Source organism: Mus pahari, chromosome 9, assembly GCF_900095145.1.
Source record: "Mus pahari chromosome 9, PAHARI_EIJ_v1.1, whole genome shotgun sequence".
In the NCBI taxonomy this organism is placed as follows: Eukaryota; Metazoa; Chordata; class Mammalia; order Rodentia; family Muridae; genus Mus; species Mus pahari.
In genome coordinates this window covers 74739522-74756785 of record NC_034598.1, presented here as the reverse complement: position 1 = coordinate 74756785, position 17264 = coordinate 74739522, and the positions used below count along the sequence as shown (strand labels likewise).

Below are 17264 nucleotides of genomic sequence, written 5' to 3'. Positions count from 1 at the left end.
GGGTTTCTCTGTATAGCTCTGGCTGTCCTGGAACTCACTTTGTAGACCAGGCTGGCCTTGAACTCAGAAATCCGCCTGCCTCTGCCTCCCGAGTGCCACGCCCGGCGTTAACTGCTATTTTCATTGTTACTTGTTTTTGTCACTTATTTTACATTATATGTTATATATCTTTTAAATAGTTTCTTTGTTCTTTTTCTTTGTGAGTAAATAAAGTAGAAGCAAATGAAATTATTTAATTTAGGAACTGAATTTTATTAATAGCTAAATCAGCTCATTAAATTATTCATAAAATAATATAAACTGAATATCACTTAAATTTTAGTTTCCATCCAAACATATTAATTATAATTACATTTACAAAGAATTTATCATATAAAATTTATCTTTTTGATCAGTTCAGAAAAACTAATTTAAAATTTTTGGTTTATATGAGCAACCACTAAATCATGTGTTTTAAAATATCTGTCTTACTCTTACTGAAGATTAAAACTTCTCTGCTTTGGTTTGGTAAACTTCCAATTGCAGCACAATGATTCATTGGCTGTGCCACTGAAATTCCAACTGTGTCCCTGGTTAACACCTCTGCCTTAGTGTTCTGTGACATTAGAGGGGTGATTGAACTGCACTTTCTTTCTAATTCTACCACCACCACTCGTTGTTAATTCTAAACTGCAAAATATAAGTAAAGTTAATTAAATTTTGTGTTTAACCTAACAAAGTTTTTACAAGTGATAATCTTATGAGCAACTTAGCATACATGCAAATAAATGTGTTATCACTTAAAAATGTAATAAATAGAATTTTATTGTCAATTGGCTATTATAAATATGCAAAGAATAAAGTGAAACTGCTGTTCTGCTTGTAAGTAGTCTTAAGTAAAATTTATATGAAGCATTTTAAAGACAAACAGTGCTGAAATAATTTATTGTGTCTTTACTGTAGAAACTAAAAGAAAAAGAATCTGCTTTACGGTTGGCAGAGCAAAATATTCTGTCAAGAGACAAAGTAATCAATGAACTGAGGCTTCGATTGCCTGCCACGGCTGATCGAGAAAAACTTATAGCTGAGCTAGAAAGAAAAGAGGCGGAGCCAAAATCTCATCACACAATGAAAATCGCCCATCAAACTATTGCCAACATGCAGGCAAGGTTAAATCACAAGGAAGAAGTATTGAAGAAATACCAGCATCTTCTGGAGAAGGCCAGAGAGGTATTTGTCACGCTGCATTCCGTCCTGTGTTTTTCTGTCAAGTGCAAAAGTTATTTTCTCTTAAATGGTAGTTCATTTTTGCTCTCACTGGATTCTATATAGGAATTGCTGCTTTTCTATGATTGAATTACAGATCTGTCAGTCAAACTGGCAGTTTGTGTTTGTGGTCTTCTTCTTCAACTGAGGTAAACAGGAATAGCTCTTATGCTGAAGCTGGGTGGTTTAGGAAAGATCAGGTGAATGTATGAGTAAAACGTGAAACAATAAGGTAAATGATGCTACCATAAGAGTAACTAATGGGGATGTACTTTTCTAGACTAATAGGAGAGATATTTAGTATTTTAAAATATTTCTCAAAACAAGTCAAGGGTAGTGGATACATGTTACTCTAATGTTAAGAATAAATTGTAATGAAAGGCTCCAGTGGCCAAAATGAGCACATGCTAGCAGAAGTATATAATGGTCTAATATACATATACATATACATATGCATGCAGAGATGATCTCTTCTGTTTCAAGGCTTTAGAAATTTAAAGATCAACTAAGATCTTTTAGAATGAGAATGTATTTCAGTCATAATTTATAGTACAACTTCAACTGTCTCTGAACAGGAGCAAAGAGAAATGATTAAGAAACATGAGGAAGACCTTCATGTTCTTCATCACAAATTAGAACAACAGGCTGATAATTCACTCAGTAAATTCAAACAGACAGCTCAGGTAAGATTCTGAGGACTTTGTGTTCTCCTTTATTGAAATGTCATATCACACAATTTAAATTTTTTCCTCTTTATGTCTCACAGTAGAACAAACCTCACCTCTTTCTTGCCAAAATAATCTCCAGAAAACCAGCTCTGATCATGAAAACAGGATCATTTTCCTTTTCTTTTTAATTAATTTTATTTGTAATTCATTTTTTACACTCCATATTCCATTCCCTGCCCCTCCCCATCCACCCTCTGACTGCTCCACATCCCACACCTCCTCCCCACCCCACCCCATCTCCACATGGGTTCTCCTAACCCCCACTTCACCTGACCTCTAAATTCCCTAGGGCCTCCAGTCTCTTGAGGGTTAGGTGCTTCATCTCTGAATGAACACAAACCTGGCAGTCCTCTGCTGTATGTGTGTTGGGGGCCTCATATCAACTGGTGTATGCTGTCTGTTTGCCTCCTTTTGATCATTATGCTCTTACTGTGAAAAGTGGCCCTTCTCGTAACGCACAGCATTAGGTTCCTCAGGCCTCACTTGTTAGTCCACGTTTATAACCCTCCACTGCACTTAGACACTGGCTAAAAGTAATAGTCTATACCTTGTCTTCCCTAGTTTGTCTCTTCCTCTTTCTCTTCAACTTCAGACTCATAAAGAAAATTATAGGATGAGTCATAGTCTCAAATTGACCTTCCCATTACTGATATGTTTGTATCTCATAGGATTTAATTAAGCAGTCTCCTGCTCCAGTACCCACCAACAAGCATTTCATTCGTCTGGCCGAGATGGAACAGACAGTAGCAGAACAAGATGACTCTCTGTCCTCACTTTTGACCAAACTAAAGAAAGTATCAAAAGATTTGGAAAAACAAAAAGAAATCACTGAGTTAAAAGTCAGAGAGTTTGAAAATACCAAATTACGGTAACTTTTACAAATCTTTTTAAAATAAGCATATGGAAGTTATGCTGTGATAAAGCTTGTACCTGCTGTGTGAGCTCCCTCCTAAAGCCTTGATGTGCATCATCCCATTTTGTCCTCAGGAATACCCAGGACTCATTGCTTTATAAAAGTAAGGCCCTAGGAAGACTCCAGAGCATGACAGAGTGGACATGGGGAGAAAGAATCACACTTTGAAACTAGTCACTCTTCCTCAAAAGCCAATTTATTTTCTTCTCTAGAATCTTATTTTTAACTACATCCACTGTCCACTTCATTCTTTTTAAATGAAAATGGCAGTGTTTACTTGGGCTCCTTCAGAGTGGTTAAGTGTAGTCCCCATGGTACAGAAGTAACTTTAAGGAGCTGGAGGGATGGCTCAGCGGTTAAGAGCATTGACTGCTCTTCCAGAGGTCCTGAGTTCAATTCCCAGCAACCACATGGTGGCTCACAACAATCTGTAATGGGATCTGGTGCCTTCTGGTGTCTCTGAAGACAGCTACAGTGTACTCGTCATATATATAAAAAATAAATAAAATCTTCGAGAAGAAAAAGTAACTTGAAAACTGTAAATTCACATATAAATAGCTTTTCCTCAAATACCTGAGAGAGTCTGTGATAACAGCCAGGCTCAGTAAATGTTAAAGTATTTGCTTTTAAGGAATTGTAGTAACAGTATTCACATTATGTATAATAAAGAATATAAACATTGTTCAGCCTTCATTTGAAAATAGTCTTTAAAACATAAAATTGGTATGAAATTGTTCAGTTCCTAGCCATAGACCTCAGTTCTGGGCCTCAGTTCATATGTGATAGAAGTGAGAATGTTGGCCCACATACAGTTCTATCCCTTTCTGATGGCCCATTAGAACTTTGACTGTTTACTCTTGTACCCAAGATACCTCTCAAAAACTTACCATACATTTGTGAATATGTAAGTAGCTAATTTTGTATACTAATCTGATGCCATGTACTGGATTTCAGGATTATAGGTTTTTTACAATCGGTTTTCATTTCTTTTATGAGATACATCTCATCCTAACCCAGGCTCTCCTAGATAGAACTCACTGGACAATGTAAGTTGTCATTGGGCTCACTGTAATCTTCTGCCTTAGCTGGCTCAATGCTGAGATCACAGGAATGGACCACATGCAATACTGAAGATTACTTAGGCTTTTGGATCTAATTCTGAAATACAGGAAATAATAATGTTCTGAAATAACTTGCATATATAGTCTTTTACTACATAAAACTCTGTGGTTGTGGCTTTATACCATTTATAACATTTCAAATGTAAAGTTGTTTTGCTTTGCTTTGCTTTTTAAATCAAGGTATTACTTGCAATACCCAGCCTGGTAAATAGATGTGTTTGTTTATCTCAGGCTCCAAGAAACTCATGCCAGTGAGGTAAAGAAAGTGAAAGCAGAGGTAGAGGACTTGAGGCATGCTCTAGCCCAAGCACAAAAGGACTCCCAGAGTTTAAAGTCTGAACTCCAGGCTCAGAAAGAAGCAAACTCCAGAGCTCCAACAACCACAATGAGGAATCTAGTAGACAGGCTAAAGAGCCAACTAGCCTTGAAAGAGAAGCAACAAAAGGTAAGTGCCTGACAGCTACCAAAGAAAAAGGCCTAAAGATCTTCAGATCTGTAAAGGCCTAAGAATTGTTCGTTGACCAACCAAAGAGTACACATGGAGGGACCAATGGCTCTAGCTGCATATGTAGCAGAGGATGGCCTTATCTGGAATCATTGGGAGGAGAGGCTCTTGGTCCTGTGAAGGATCAGTGCCCCAGTGTAGGGGAATACCAGGGTGGTGAAGCAGGAGAGAGTGGGTGGGTGGAGGAATACCCTCATAGAAGCAGGAGGAGAGGGAATGGAATAGGGGGGTTGTAGAGGGGAAACTGGGAAAGAGGATAACATTTCTAATGTAAATAAATAAAATATCCAATAAAAAAAAGAGAAAAGAATGCTATTTGTAATGTTGCATAGAAGTTCTTTCACATGCTCTGCACTGCGCTAGTGCTGTTTTAAAATGCAGATATAGTACAATTTATGTGTGGTGGTCTGTTAAATATTGTAAGAAAGGAAAAGAAATCTTAGCCTCATTATTTTCTTACCTCCAATTGGTTCTCATGTTGCAGAGGCAGTTTTAAACATGTTAGAGGATTAGTGGTGATATGATGTAAGAAGGAAGAAAGATGAAGGGTGTGGCCACAGTGTTTTTATGTGAGAATTGGTCAATAGGTTTAATAGAATATCATAGTTTTGCTTGGTTTCTTATTTATCTCAGAAGTAGCAAATGGTTTAGAAGATGCTACACTTTCCCCACCTTCGTTTATGAGTTTCATTATATACAGTGTCTTATAACATTACTCATCTACTTAAATTCAATTTCCATGTGGAGGGGTCTACTGAGTAAAGTTGCTTTTTTTTTTCTTTTTGCTAAATGAAGAATTTCTTGCTAATATGTAAACTTGAAAATTATGAAACGAAGCATGCTTTCTTTTCTAATAGGAATTGCTTGATTGAATTAGTGCTTGGTTCTGAAAATAATTGTCAGGGTTTTGAGCTCGCAGTTTGTGAAGAGCTGAGTAAAAGTACAAGGACATTCATTTGAAAGCTCAGGAGTTTGTGAGTTACATTTGATTTAGCACATTCCCTGCGATAATCATCTTTGTCTGTACCCTGGCTGGCGGAGAGGCTGGCAGAGAATTCACTACCTGGGAATTGTGCTCGGGTGCTGGGCTGCCTTGTGCTGAGAGCATAGGCTAGAGCCACAGTGCCACATGGAAGCCACTTAGGATATTACATCTAATAGGAAAGCAATAGAAAGCCATACTGCCTGCTCATGTTCTGTTTTGCTCATATACAGTGTTAATTTCCCTCTTTTTTTTTTTTTTTAATATATATTGTAATTTTAGGCACTTAGTCGAGCCCTGTTGGAACTTCGGTCAGAAATGACAGCAGCAGCTGAGGAACGTATAATTGCTGTAACTTCTCAAAAAGAGGCGAATCTCAATGTTCAACAAGTTGTTGAGCGCCATACTAGAGAGCTAAAGGTGAGCTCCAGATGTGTAATAATGAGGCCAGATACCCAAGCACACCAGAGAATTTTGTATTGAATTAGTGGCTAATTAGACAGGTACATACATAGTTTTAAACACTATGTATCTTTATGTTATTCATGTATGGACTATCATCTTGAGGAGTTTGAAAAGACAGGCCATGATGAGTTGTGCTTACTAAAAGGACTAATTTAAGAAACATTTTACTTTAAGAAAATTTTAAAGCATTTTTAAGTAAATTTTAAGCATTACTTGGATTCAGGTCCAACAGGGGTGAATACCCCACTGCTGAGCTAAACCTCCAGCCCTCAGAATCCTGTTAAGGCTGTTTGGTTGGAGTAATTTCAGATTCACAGCAAAACTGAGAAGTCATACAGAGATCTTACAGATACACCGTGTACCACATGTATGCAGCTTCTTCTGTAACTGGCATTCCCCACCAGTATGGCACACTCTCTTACTGTTTGTAAGACATTTTATCTGCAGAGCTATCTGGCTCTGAAGCCTGTTCTTCCACTAAATTATTTTTATCAACATACTTCATCATTTTCTTATCTGACCATTAAGCTTAGTGATTAAACTTTTTCCCCAAATATGTATTTCATAATAACTTGCAATTTCTCTATTTGCCCCACAAATTTCACATAGTATATTGTGGTAAAATGAAAAATCTAATCACTACTTTTTTTTTTTTAGTTTTATTTACTTTTGATATTTTTATATGCTTTTTGCTATCATTAGTTTGGAAAATAGATATTCATTAATTTTTTAAAAATAGCCTATTGTACTTTTCAGTCATGTCATAGTTAATAATAAAAAAAATCCTCTAAATAAATGTATAAAAGGGAATAGTCCTTTCCTGCTGTAATTTTAATATCTCTTCATCTGGAATGTTGTTCCTGAATTTTATGTTTTCAAATCCTTCATTTAAAACTTTCTCTGAGATGTTATATTTTTCTTTTAAACAGAATAATAATTAATATCACTAATAATATCATTTGACCTTAATAATTTATTTAATAAAACCTTTACACACTTAGTTGAATAAGCCATAACAGGACAAATAATAGCATGTTTCTGTCCTTGTCATCACGTTTTTACCATTGTCTTTGTTCAGGCAGCTTAGAGTTCCTGAAGTATATACACACGCAGGATTATAACTGTTACTTTTATTTCCTGAGATGAAGTAATGAGATGAGAATCACACACAAACAGTGTGTATACACAGCTTGGCTGAGCCCAGAGCATTTCCTTCTCTGGTCTAGCTACCCCTAGACCTAGGCCTGGAAGTTTCTAGCCTCCGTGCAATCTAATCTTCCAAGATGACTGATTAAATCTGTCTTCTCTTAGCATCTGACAGAATTGCTCTGCCTGGCCTCATACTAACTTTGGGAATAAATTCCAATCTTCTGGTTCCTTCTCATTCTCTGGCCTGTTCTATCTTTACCTGTGTCTAGCTTGTTCTCTGTAAAACTCCCAGGAAAACTGCCCTATAAGCACCACACACCAAATACCACATACACCTTTTCCCCTCTGTCCCTGCTCTTAAGTAGCCTCTTTTCTTCCACTGTTCTCCTGTGAGTTGGCTATATCCTGTTCTGTCAAATCTTTCTCTGATCGGTCACTATGTCTTCCCTCTCAATTAAACTTCACTTTCAAACATGGCTGCTTCCTTCTACAAACTAGCATTACCTTCGTTGTTAGAAATTAAAGGTATACTAAGGACCTGTCTGTATTCCAGCAGATCATATCTTTGGATGTGATTCCCTAGGCAGAGCACATCATGGTGCTGGATTAAAGTTCCTCTACAAGGGTCTGCTGTCTCAAGCAATCCTTCCATGTCAAAGATTTAATGTTATACTAATCTCATGTTTCATAATCTTTAAAACATTGCTGTTCATCTTGGTCTCTTTTACTAATTGACCTGTAGTGAAACATTGTTTTGTTTTCTTTGTCTTTTCTTGTGGTTGTAGTTCTCTCAGTGAACTTGCTTCATTTGACATGAATGGAGAAAATATTGCAGTTTGTAGTTTTTCCCTTGTGTGATAATCTTAAAAATTTATAGTGGAATGGTGTTTCTAATGCATATTAATAAAACCTCAGTTTTCTGTTGATTTATTATTAATACTTGAAGAAATTTATAATACTTTTGTCTTTTATTAGTCACAAATTGAAGATTTAAATGAAAATCTTTTAAAATTGAAAGAAGCTCTTAAAACAAGTAAAAACAAAGAAAATTCACTAGCTGATGACTTAAATGATTTGAATAATGAACTGCAAAAAAAGCAAAAAGCTTATAATAAAATCCTTAGAGAGAGAGATGGAATTAATCAAGAAAATGACGAACTGAGAAGACAGATTAAAAGGCTGTCCAGTGGGCTGCAGGTAATTTTGTATTTAAGTCAGATAACTTGTTTGATCTGTAATGTATAAGTTATGATCCTCACTCATTCCACAATATGTGCCAAAACTATCTCCAGTTATTTGATTAGTTTCTTGAGAGGCCTCGGTTATAGTTTCAGTCTGCAGCGGGACATTTTTATAAGACACAGTGGTAGCTCCCATGCTATCCTGATACTCAATGTCATATTGCATGCATGATTAATCCTAGCCTCCCAGATTTCTATAATTGGAATATTTAATGTTTGTCATGTAAACATTAATATTTGTCATGTAAAGTTATGTCTTAATGTTTTTAGAGCAAAACTCTGATAGATAACAAGCAAAGTTTAATCGATGAACTTCAAAAGAAAGTTAAAAAACTTGAAAGCCAACTGGAAAGAAAGGTGGATGACATAGACATAAAGCCGGTGAAGGAAAAGGTATGTGAAGTGTACCCATTAATAGTCTCAAACTCTGTGAGGCATGCATTGGTAAGCAGGTAATTTACTCAGAGTTTAAGGGCCTCATACATACTCTGTATGGTGGTAAATAAAGCTGAGATGTCTAAGACAGATTTCTGTCATTTAGAAAGTTGCCCTCCACTTGAAGACATACCAGTGATAAACCTCCATGTCATTTCCTGATATTGGAGGGCCATTAGTGTCTCCTCACATCCTATGTATCTCACGAGTTTCTCATTTCTCCCCATTCTTTCATTGCCTGTGCAAACCCTAAGGATTCCATCCCATGCTGCCCAGTTATTTATGTATACATCTCGTTCTCCAGCTAGTACTCATATTTCCAGAGGTCACATGACTCTTGGAGTACATTTATAAAAGAGAACTATCAGTCAGGAAAGGTTTTTGTAATTTTTAAAAGGTTACTTCGTAGCTGATTTGAATAAATAAGGTTAGAATCTAATTTGGAGAAAACATATTGAACTCTCTCTAGCTTTAGAGGACATTCTTTAATTTGACTTCAAAATTCACCTCCCAGCCTTTTTAGACAGGACATCCTCATTTATAGTAAACATGATATTTTATAATATCTCCTGTATTCTAAATGAAATTTAGAGTCAATATAAACTTCTATAATTTTGAAAATGTTTTAAAAGTACCATATGAAATTAGAATAAGTATAAAAATAATTTACAAAAGGATTAATACAATAATACATTATTTATATATCAGCATGTCTATGATCTATACTAGAAGAATAAGATAATCATGTGATTGCAACTTAGGTATTATTAATGTGAATTCTAAGCCTCAAATATAAACTCTGTAAAAATGTGTTCTAGTAGCAGTTTATATGATATCAGTGTTATTGCTATAAGTAATTTGATTTCCAAAATGGCAAGCAGTTGTTATAATTTTCAACAAAATAACATTTTTAAAAGGTACTCTTTATTTTTAAATACCCTTTATTTTTAAAAGGTTATTATACTCTTATTAATTCAGTATATAGAGGGAAATTATAAATGGTAAAATGGAGTTAAATTATTAGTTCATGAAATTGTGAACAGAAGTTTTAACTCTATGAACACTCAGCAGGACTTATTCAGAATAGGGAACTATCGTGTATCATACAACTTTCTTTGACTCTTTTATTGTAACACTAGCAACCCTAATCCTACCATCACCATTACCTGATGATCTGTTCCTGTAAGAACCTACATCCTGCCTTTTCCATTTTTAATAGCACTTATCACCAGTTAACCTACTCCCTGTATTTATATCTGCTTCTCAAGTTTGTCCTACAAATCAACATTGTAAGATTTGGGTCACATATACTTTCTGCTCTTTGAATCTGCAGTAGTACCTGGGCATGTGGTTAGCACAAAATAAATGCATGTTGGGTGGTAAAGTAATGTGCATTTAGACCAGAGTGCATTACAGTACTAGAAAATTGTCAAATTGTCACACAATAACAAGATTGGATTGGTGACTCACACAGAATTGTTCCTTAGAAGCCTACTTAAATAAATCATGTATTTGAATTCTCATTTAAATTCTTAAGAATATTTGTTGTGGTAATTTTTATGGCATTGGAATCTTGTCTGAAATTCTTATCTGTCAAGTAATGAGCCAAGGCTTCTTAAATGGAAGTAATTTTCCTAATAGTTTGCCATAGCTAAAGATTCTAGAATTTATATAACAGAATGAACTATTTACATATTATCTTGTATAGTTTAAGATTGTGGTTAAATATTTAAAATGAGGTTAAAAATACTGACAGTTTATAACACATTTGTTACTGCTTGCAGAGTAGTAAAGAAGAATTAATTAGGTGGGAAGAAGGTAAGAAATGGCAAACCAAAGTAGAGGGACTACGCAACAGATTAAAGGAGAAGGAAAGAGAAGTCCACAGTCTGACAAAGCAGCTGAGCACCTTAAAGGAACTTTTTGCCAAGTGAGCTAAAATTCATTGTAAAACTAATAATAATTTAAATTTCTATCTTGAACTTACATAGTTTATTTGATAAATGACAAATAATAGTTTGATATCTTTGATTATCAAAGATATCTTTGATTTATATTTTATAAATAGTTTTGATATCTTTGATTTATATTTTATCGCCTTTCAAATGTACTATATTTTGACAAGTATGAATGAATTATTTGATTTTCAAATAAGTTCATGCCAAGAACAAAATGGTGCACTTACTTTGATGCCTAAACTGCAGTGTAATAAACCAAACAATAAAAGTTATCAAAGATACATTTTTTTCATTCTTTATTAAATTCTACAGAGCTGATAAAGAGAAACTTACTTTACAGAAGAAACTAAAAACAACAGGAATGACTGTTGACCAGGTTTTAGGAGTGCGAGCTTTGGAGTCTGAAAAAGAGTTGGAAGAGCTAAAAAAGAGAAATCTGGACTTAGAAAATGACATATTATACATGAGGTAATCTAGTGCATGGAATTATGGTACCTATGTTGATGAAGAATTGGCTTATACACATGAAAATATAAATGTATTGCTTGCTTCAAGTATGGCTTGTATTGATTATCTTTTTTCATGAACATGCAGCTCAAGAGTGAACCTAGAGGATCATAACCAAGTCTTTACAGTTTAGAGCTCCTCGTGGTCATCATTGTGATACTGCTGTTGTCTCTTGCCATTGCTACTTTGGGTAGACCGGGGCTTTAATTAAAACCTTAGGTTGTGTAGTTTCTAAATGCATGTGCCTAATCAGGTGCAGAAGGGAGAAGTAGAGGAATTTTTGCTGAACTCATTCAACAACTGGAGAGGAAGGTTTCCTCTTTTAAAAAGGTATCAATTTTGGGTTCCTGTTGCCCACTCTGCCACAGCCACCATCCATGGGCTGAGATATGGGATAACTTAAGAGGGAGTGCAGCCTTAGTCAAGTGGGTTTAAGTTTCTTTGTGAAACTAAGACTCTTTTACAGAGAATCATAGCCATTTCTTTTCTTGTTAAGTCAGAATTACGCTTTTCTGGAACTCTCCTCAGTGCAGTTGGACATCTTCATGTTTCAAATCTGAGTTCAGTCCCGGTGGTAAGAGGAGAGGGTAAACTTTGTTTGCTGTCTGATGCTTCTACTATTGTTCCAATCTAAATATATTTGCTTTTCAAAGTCATAAGTAGTTGGCCCTTATATTTGACTGAGATGAGATTGTATTCCAGCTGTGTAGACCTGAAGAAACCCCAACTACCACCCCATTCACATATTTCTTAGAAAAGCCTTTGAGATTTATTTAACTTTACTTCTTTTTAAAACCTCTGTCTTCTGCAAAGCTATGGTCAGAGTAAGATAAAATCATACCATATTAACACAGTATATAATTATTTTTTATTTGAATCACTTCTTCTAAGATCTTTAACCATACATGTAAAATATTTACTCTTCATAAATACATGATACCTTTTATTTGTCTTTAAAAAGTAGTTAGTGCTTTTTAAGACAAAACATGAAACATATAATTATACAATGAGTTGTTTGTGATGTTGAACAGCATGAAATGTTCAAATCAAGGTAGATAGGTACTTACCATTTCCATGTCATTAAAACACTCAAAATTATTCATTCTAGCTTTTTTGTAAACTTGTTGACTATGTATTCATTTTGAGAAATATCTGTTTATGTATCCCTTCTTCTTAAACTTAGAGTTTCCATACATTTTTTCTTGATGTGTAGGTTGTCTTTTTATAGTGCAGAGACTCCTAGTTAGATATAATCTCATTTTATCAATTTTTGGATATTTTGTAAATTTGTGTTTCTTAGAATAGTACCTTCTTGTTTATGTCCATGAGTGTGTCAGAGTGAATACAGTGATATAAATACAGGAAGTTGAAGTCTTCTAGTCAAGCATTCTCATCAACCTCTAGAGATAGAATGTATGTATTCCTTGCAAAATTCCAAGTACTGTTTATTTTTTTAAATTTCTTTCCTTTTCTTTCTCTTTGTTTATCTTTCACTATTTTTTTAAGGAATAATGTGATTAAGGAACGTTTTCTCTTGACAGGTCCAGTCTGGCTTTCAGCCATGGATTTTCCTTTCCTTCTTTTTTTTTTTTTACTCATCTAAACATAAGCTCCTAACAAAAGTCTATTAGCCTCTGGGGATTTTACTAAAATTATTTTAATTTTTTGAAATGTCATAGTACCTTTAAGATTTCTTATTTTCCTAATGTGAATATATTGGTGTAACTGGAGATGTCCTAGAAGAGACTTATCTTGTCTTCTCTCTAAATTCAGATATTTGAATATCTGAATTTTATTAATCAAACACATAATGAGAGGAAGGATATGCTGTAAGATAAGTTTTTAGTAAAGATATAGAGACAAGCATGAATATTAATGTTTTCACATTAAGTGTGCATTTACTTGTTAAATGGAGAAAAAAATCCTGGACCAGAAGGTTTCATAGATTTGTTTGTGTCAGAGTATGATGGGACTAGTAGCCAGCCAGTTAAGTTTGGACATGATATGACAACATTTACTGAAATGTTAGAGTCGTGTTGGATCCATGAGTTTTTTTGACAATGAAATTAATAGTATACAGTTACTCTGTAAGCTTTTTAAAATAGTATTTTAGTCCTTCTATATAGTTCCATATAAGAAAATACATGTGCTTTAAAAATGTTAATATGTTTCTATAAATCAGAGCAGACTTAACTGATAGTATAAAGAAATCTTTTGTAGATGCCTAAGAGTAAAGAATCATTTTTATATAAATTACGATATTCTAATTTATTTCTTGTGAACTTTGGAAGTTTGAAAAAATTTTAAGTTATAGTATTGATACACATACTATATTTTTTCTTTTCTGTATTGTATCTTCATAAATTTTAGAAAAAGTGAGGTTCACATAATATTCTGGTTGTTATTCATAGGACCCACCAGGCTCTTCCACGAGATTCTGTTGTGGAAGATTTACATTTACAAAATAGATACCTTCAAGAAAAACTTCATACTTTAGAAAAAAAACTTTCAAAGGATACATATTCTAACTCTTTGGTAAGTATACATCTTTCCTTTCCTTTGTGTTAAAGGCATAATAGTGACATAAGATATTTCCTTTAGCTGGACAAAAAATGTTAGCTCCTCCTTGTTTTTTATTTTTTTTTTTTCATTTTTTTAATAATAATAATTATTTTCTTTATTTACATTTCAAATGCTATCCCGAAAGTTCCCTATACCCCCCTCCACCCTTGCTCCCCTACCCATCCACTCCCACTTCTTGGCCCTGGCCTTCCCCTGTGCTGAGTCATATAAAGTTTGCAAGACCAAGGGGCTTCTCTTCCCAGTGATGGCCGAAAGCTCCTCCTTATTAATGTTGACTTGGCACATTCCCTTTTACTCACTCGTTTCTCTAATCTTGTCTATAGGACAGTAGTTAATTTTAAGTCATTGTCTAATCCTTCATTGCAGAAATCTGCAGCAGGGGCTGGAGAGGTGGCTCAGTGGTTAGGAGCACTGACTGCTCTTCCAGAGGTCCTGAGTTCAGTTCCCAGCAACCACATGGTGGCTCACAGCCATCTGTCATGGGATCTGATGCCCTCTTCTGGTGTGCCTGAAGACAGCAACAGTGTACTCGTATACATTAAATAAATAAATATTTTTAAAAAAAAAAGTCTGTAGCAGTTCCAGCTCTAGTTAGAGATGCTGCTGTTCAGAACCCTCACTTGTTACGTAATGGTTAGCAAGCTTGCTGCATCCCCATCTCCTCTCAGATGTGATCCAGGTACAAACACTGAGTATACAGAAGCTGGGCAGTGGTGTCGCACGCCTTTAATCCCAGCACTTGGGAGGCAGAGGCAGGCAGATTTCTGAGTTCAAGGCCAACCTGGTCTACAGAGTGAGTTCCAGGACAGCCAGGGCTACACAGAGAAACCCTGCCTCGATAAACCAAAAAAAAAAAAAGTGTACAGAAAAATAAGATACGAACAGACAAAATGCCACATAACCACGCTCGGGAACAGAAACTAGGAAAAACCCAGATATCACTGATGACTTGTGTATGTATCTACAGATATTCTGTGTATATGGAAGCAATACCAAATAATAAATAGAGTAAATTTAAGTCAGGTTTACAGATTTTTTTACCGTCTATTATAAAAATGTACCAGCTCCTAAAGCTAAGTAATTAATAATTTTGTTAAAATGAAAATGAGAAGCATAAAAAAGAGAACAAAAATAAGGCTGGTAAGAATGAGAAAAGAAAAGGCACATGTAGCCAAAAATGTCAGGCCTATAATGTTGGTCAGGGTAGACCTGCTGAGGAGGACCACGCTGATATGGCACATATGTGTTGATGCTGCACAGGGCAGAGAGGAAACTGATGTGTCAGTCAATCTGGAAAAGTGCCCTCTTTTAAATACTCTGCAGACCTTTATCTCTGTACCAGCTAAGGTTGCTTACAAAAAGTCATACACATACACTGACAATTTAACAAAGAAGGTAAGAGTCATAAAAAGAAAAGGACTGATTAATAAACAGTTCTGTAGAAATTTGGACAATTTACACAGTAATATTTAAAAGCTTTGTTTTTAGAAAATAACAGGAAAAAATTACAAATCTCTTATGTAGTAAATGCATTCATAATTCGATGAAAAATATGTTAAAATGCCTCCCTGGGAAATCTTCAGATATAGTCTTTCCTATAAGTCATATTTAATACTTCGTTATTAAGCAGTCGTTGAAACTGTTATCATTAGGCAGATCATAATTGTACCAGAGATAGAACAGACAAACTAAAAGAAGAAAAAATGTTAAGAAACAGATTCAAAGATTTCCATGTCTGATGGAGACCTTAAAAATCATTCCAGATGCTGAAGGTGTCAGCTTTGTAAATTGCAGGATTTGCCTTGTAGTAAATACCCTAAGACTAAAAGAACCTGAATACATGCTCAGGCCATGTGAATAAGCGAGGAGCTGCTTCTCATTGTGGGTTATGCTGGTCACAAAACATTGCTTGCTTTCTTGCCATTCCATATATATCCTGTAAACAAACAGACAAACAAAAAAAAAAAATCACACCCAGGGCTGCCTTCTTGCAGTGTCCTGTGTCTCATCAGCAGCAAAGATCTATCCGGAATGCCTTTAGCTTTGTATCCTTTTTATTCCTTTTTTATCTTCACTTCAAATATGTATTATATGGTATAATTTTAATAATTTGAGATAAGTTATAAAGAAAGTCTAAGGTCTGTTTATACAATACTATTTTAAGCAGAGCATCTAGGGAGGTACTGGCTTCATAGCCTACTGAGCTAGTACAGCACTGGTGAGAAACAGCCAGAGCCATGCTGACGACTAATACACAGCAGTCCTAAAGCATGGCTAACATTCTGACGTGCCAGCCTATTGGCCTACTCATTTCAAAACCTCTGTCAAAAAACATCCTCCTCAGAATAAAAAAATTAGCATAAATAGTAACCCACGGTAGAGTCATGCCAAGAAAAAATGCAAATACAGTGTTTAATTCATTTCAGAGGACAAAATTGGTAACTGTATCTCAAACTAGTGAATGCCTCCTAGAGGAAGAAAATGAGATGGTTAGGTGTGCCTGAGTCACAGAGTACAACCTCCCTCTATGTTGATAAGTCTGCATCTAAGCTTCAAGCAACAATAGAAAATATTTGGGGGAAAATAGGTCCTTAGTAAATGTATACAGACTTTATTTTTGTCTTTTTATTCTGTATACAATATATTCTGTAAACAAGCTTATAATAGCTATTTATATTGGTTTTATAATATAGTAGATATAAACAATCTCAAAATGATTTAAAGTATATGGAAAATATATTTAAGTTAGGTACATGCCGTGCTATTTTATTTAGTGGAAGTAAACCCCCGTAGAAGGTGAAGGGAAGTGTCCTAGAGCCTGTTTTCTTTGGATACTAAGAAACACCTGCCTATAAATGTCACTTAAATAGCAGCAGTCTACTTGCTGTCTCTCTGTCCTGGGAACTGAATGCCCGAAGCCCAGTGCTGCGGTGTTGTTGCCTTCTGAAGACTGAGAGGAAAATCAGGTTCGAGGCTTGGCACTTAGGCGACCATCTACTCTACAGTTAGTCTAAGAAAACGTATTCATATTTCTTTACTTAGAAGGATAGTCTCTTAATATCATCTTCCTGCAATGCAGATCTGTCCAAAATCTCTGATTTCCTTCTTGCATAGGAACTGATCTTCCTCAATCAGGGTTGACTCTAATGACCTCCTTTCAACTTGATTATTTCTGTAAAGCAAAGAAGCTCACATCTGAGATGCTGAGAGTTAGGAATTAGGGTTGAGGAATAATTCCAACCCTCACAATTTAACCTTTATTTTGAACTAACAAAACTAGTATAGGAAAGTTTAAACATTATGGGAGTGTCTGTGAAGATGTTGTATGTATAGATTTTTAAACCATACTTGACATTGCTTTTTGTTTTAATTTTTAAAAATTACCTTTCTGGAAGTTTTCTAATGTGTCTTAACTTGGTTTTCATTTTATGT

General features: G+C 35.1%; 1 protein-coding gene across 1 annotated transcript in view; it reads left to right on the top strand.

The window, feature by feature from the left end:
• The window catches only part of Cep290 (centrosomal protein 290), an 85825-nt gene that overhangs the window by 53748 nt on the left and 14813 nt on the right, over window positions 1-17264 (top strand). The window contains exons 34-43 of the mRNA XM_029542288.1: window positions 943-1209; window positions 1821-1928; window positions 2642-2841; window positions 4239-4452; window positions 5777-5914; window positions 8084-8305; window positions 8620-8742; window positions 10569-10714; window positions 11055-11210; window positions 13661-13784. Of these exons, the coding sequence (XP_029398148.1) occupies window positions 943-1209; window positions 1821-1928; window positions 2642-2841; window positions 4239-4452; window positions 5777-5914; window positions 8084-8305; window positions 8620-8742; window positions 10569-10714; window positions 11055-11210; window positions 13661-13784 (1698 nt within the window). The remainder of the gene's footprint in view (window positions 1-942; window positions 1210-1820; window positions 1929-2641; window positions 2842-4238; window positions 4453-5776; window positions 5915-8083; window positions 8306-8619; window positions 8743-10568; window positions 10715-11054; window positions 11211-13660; window positions 13785-17264) is intronic.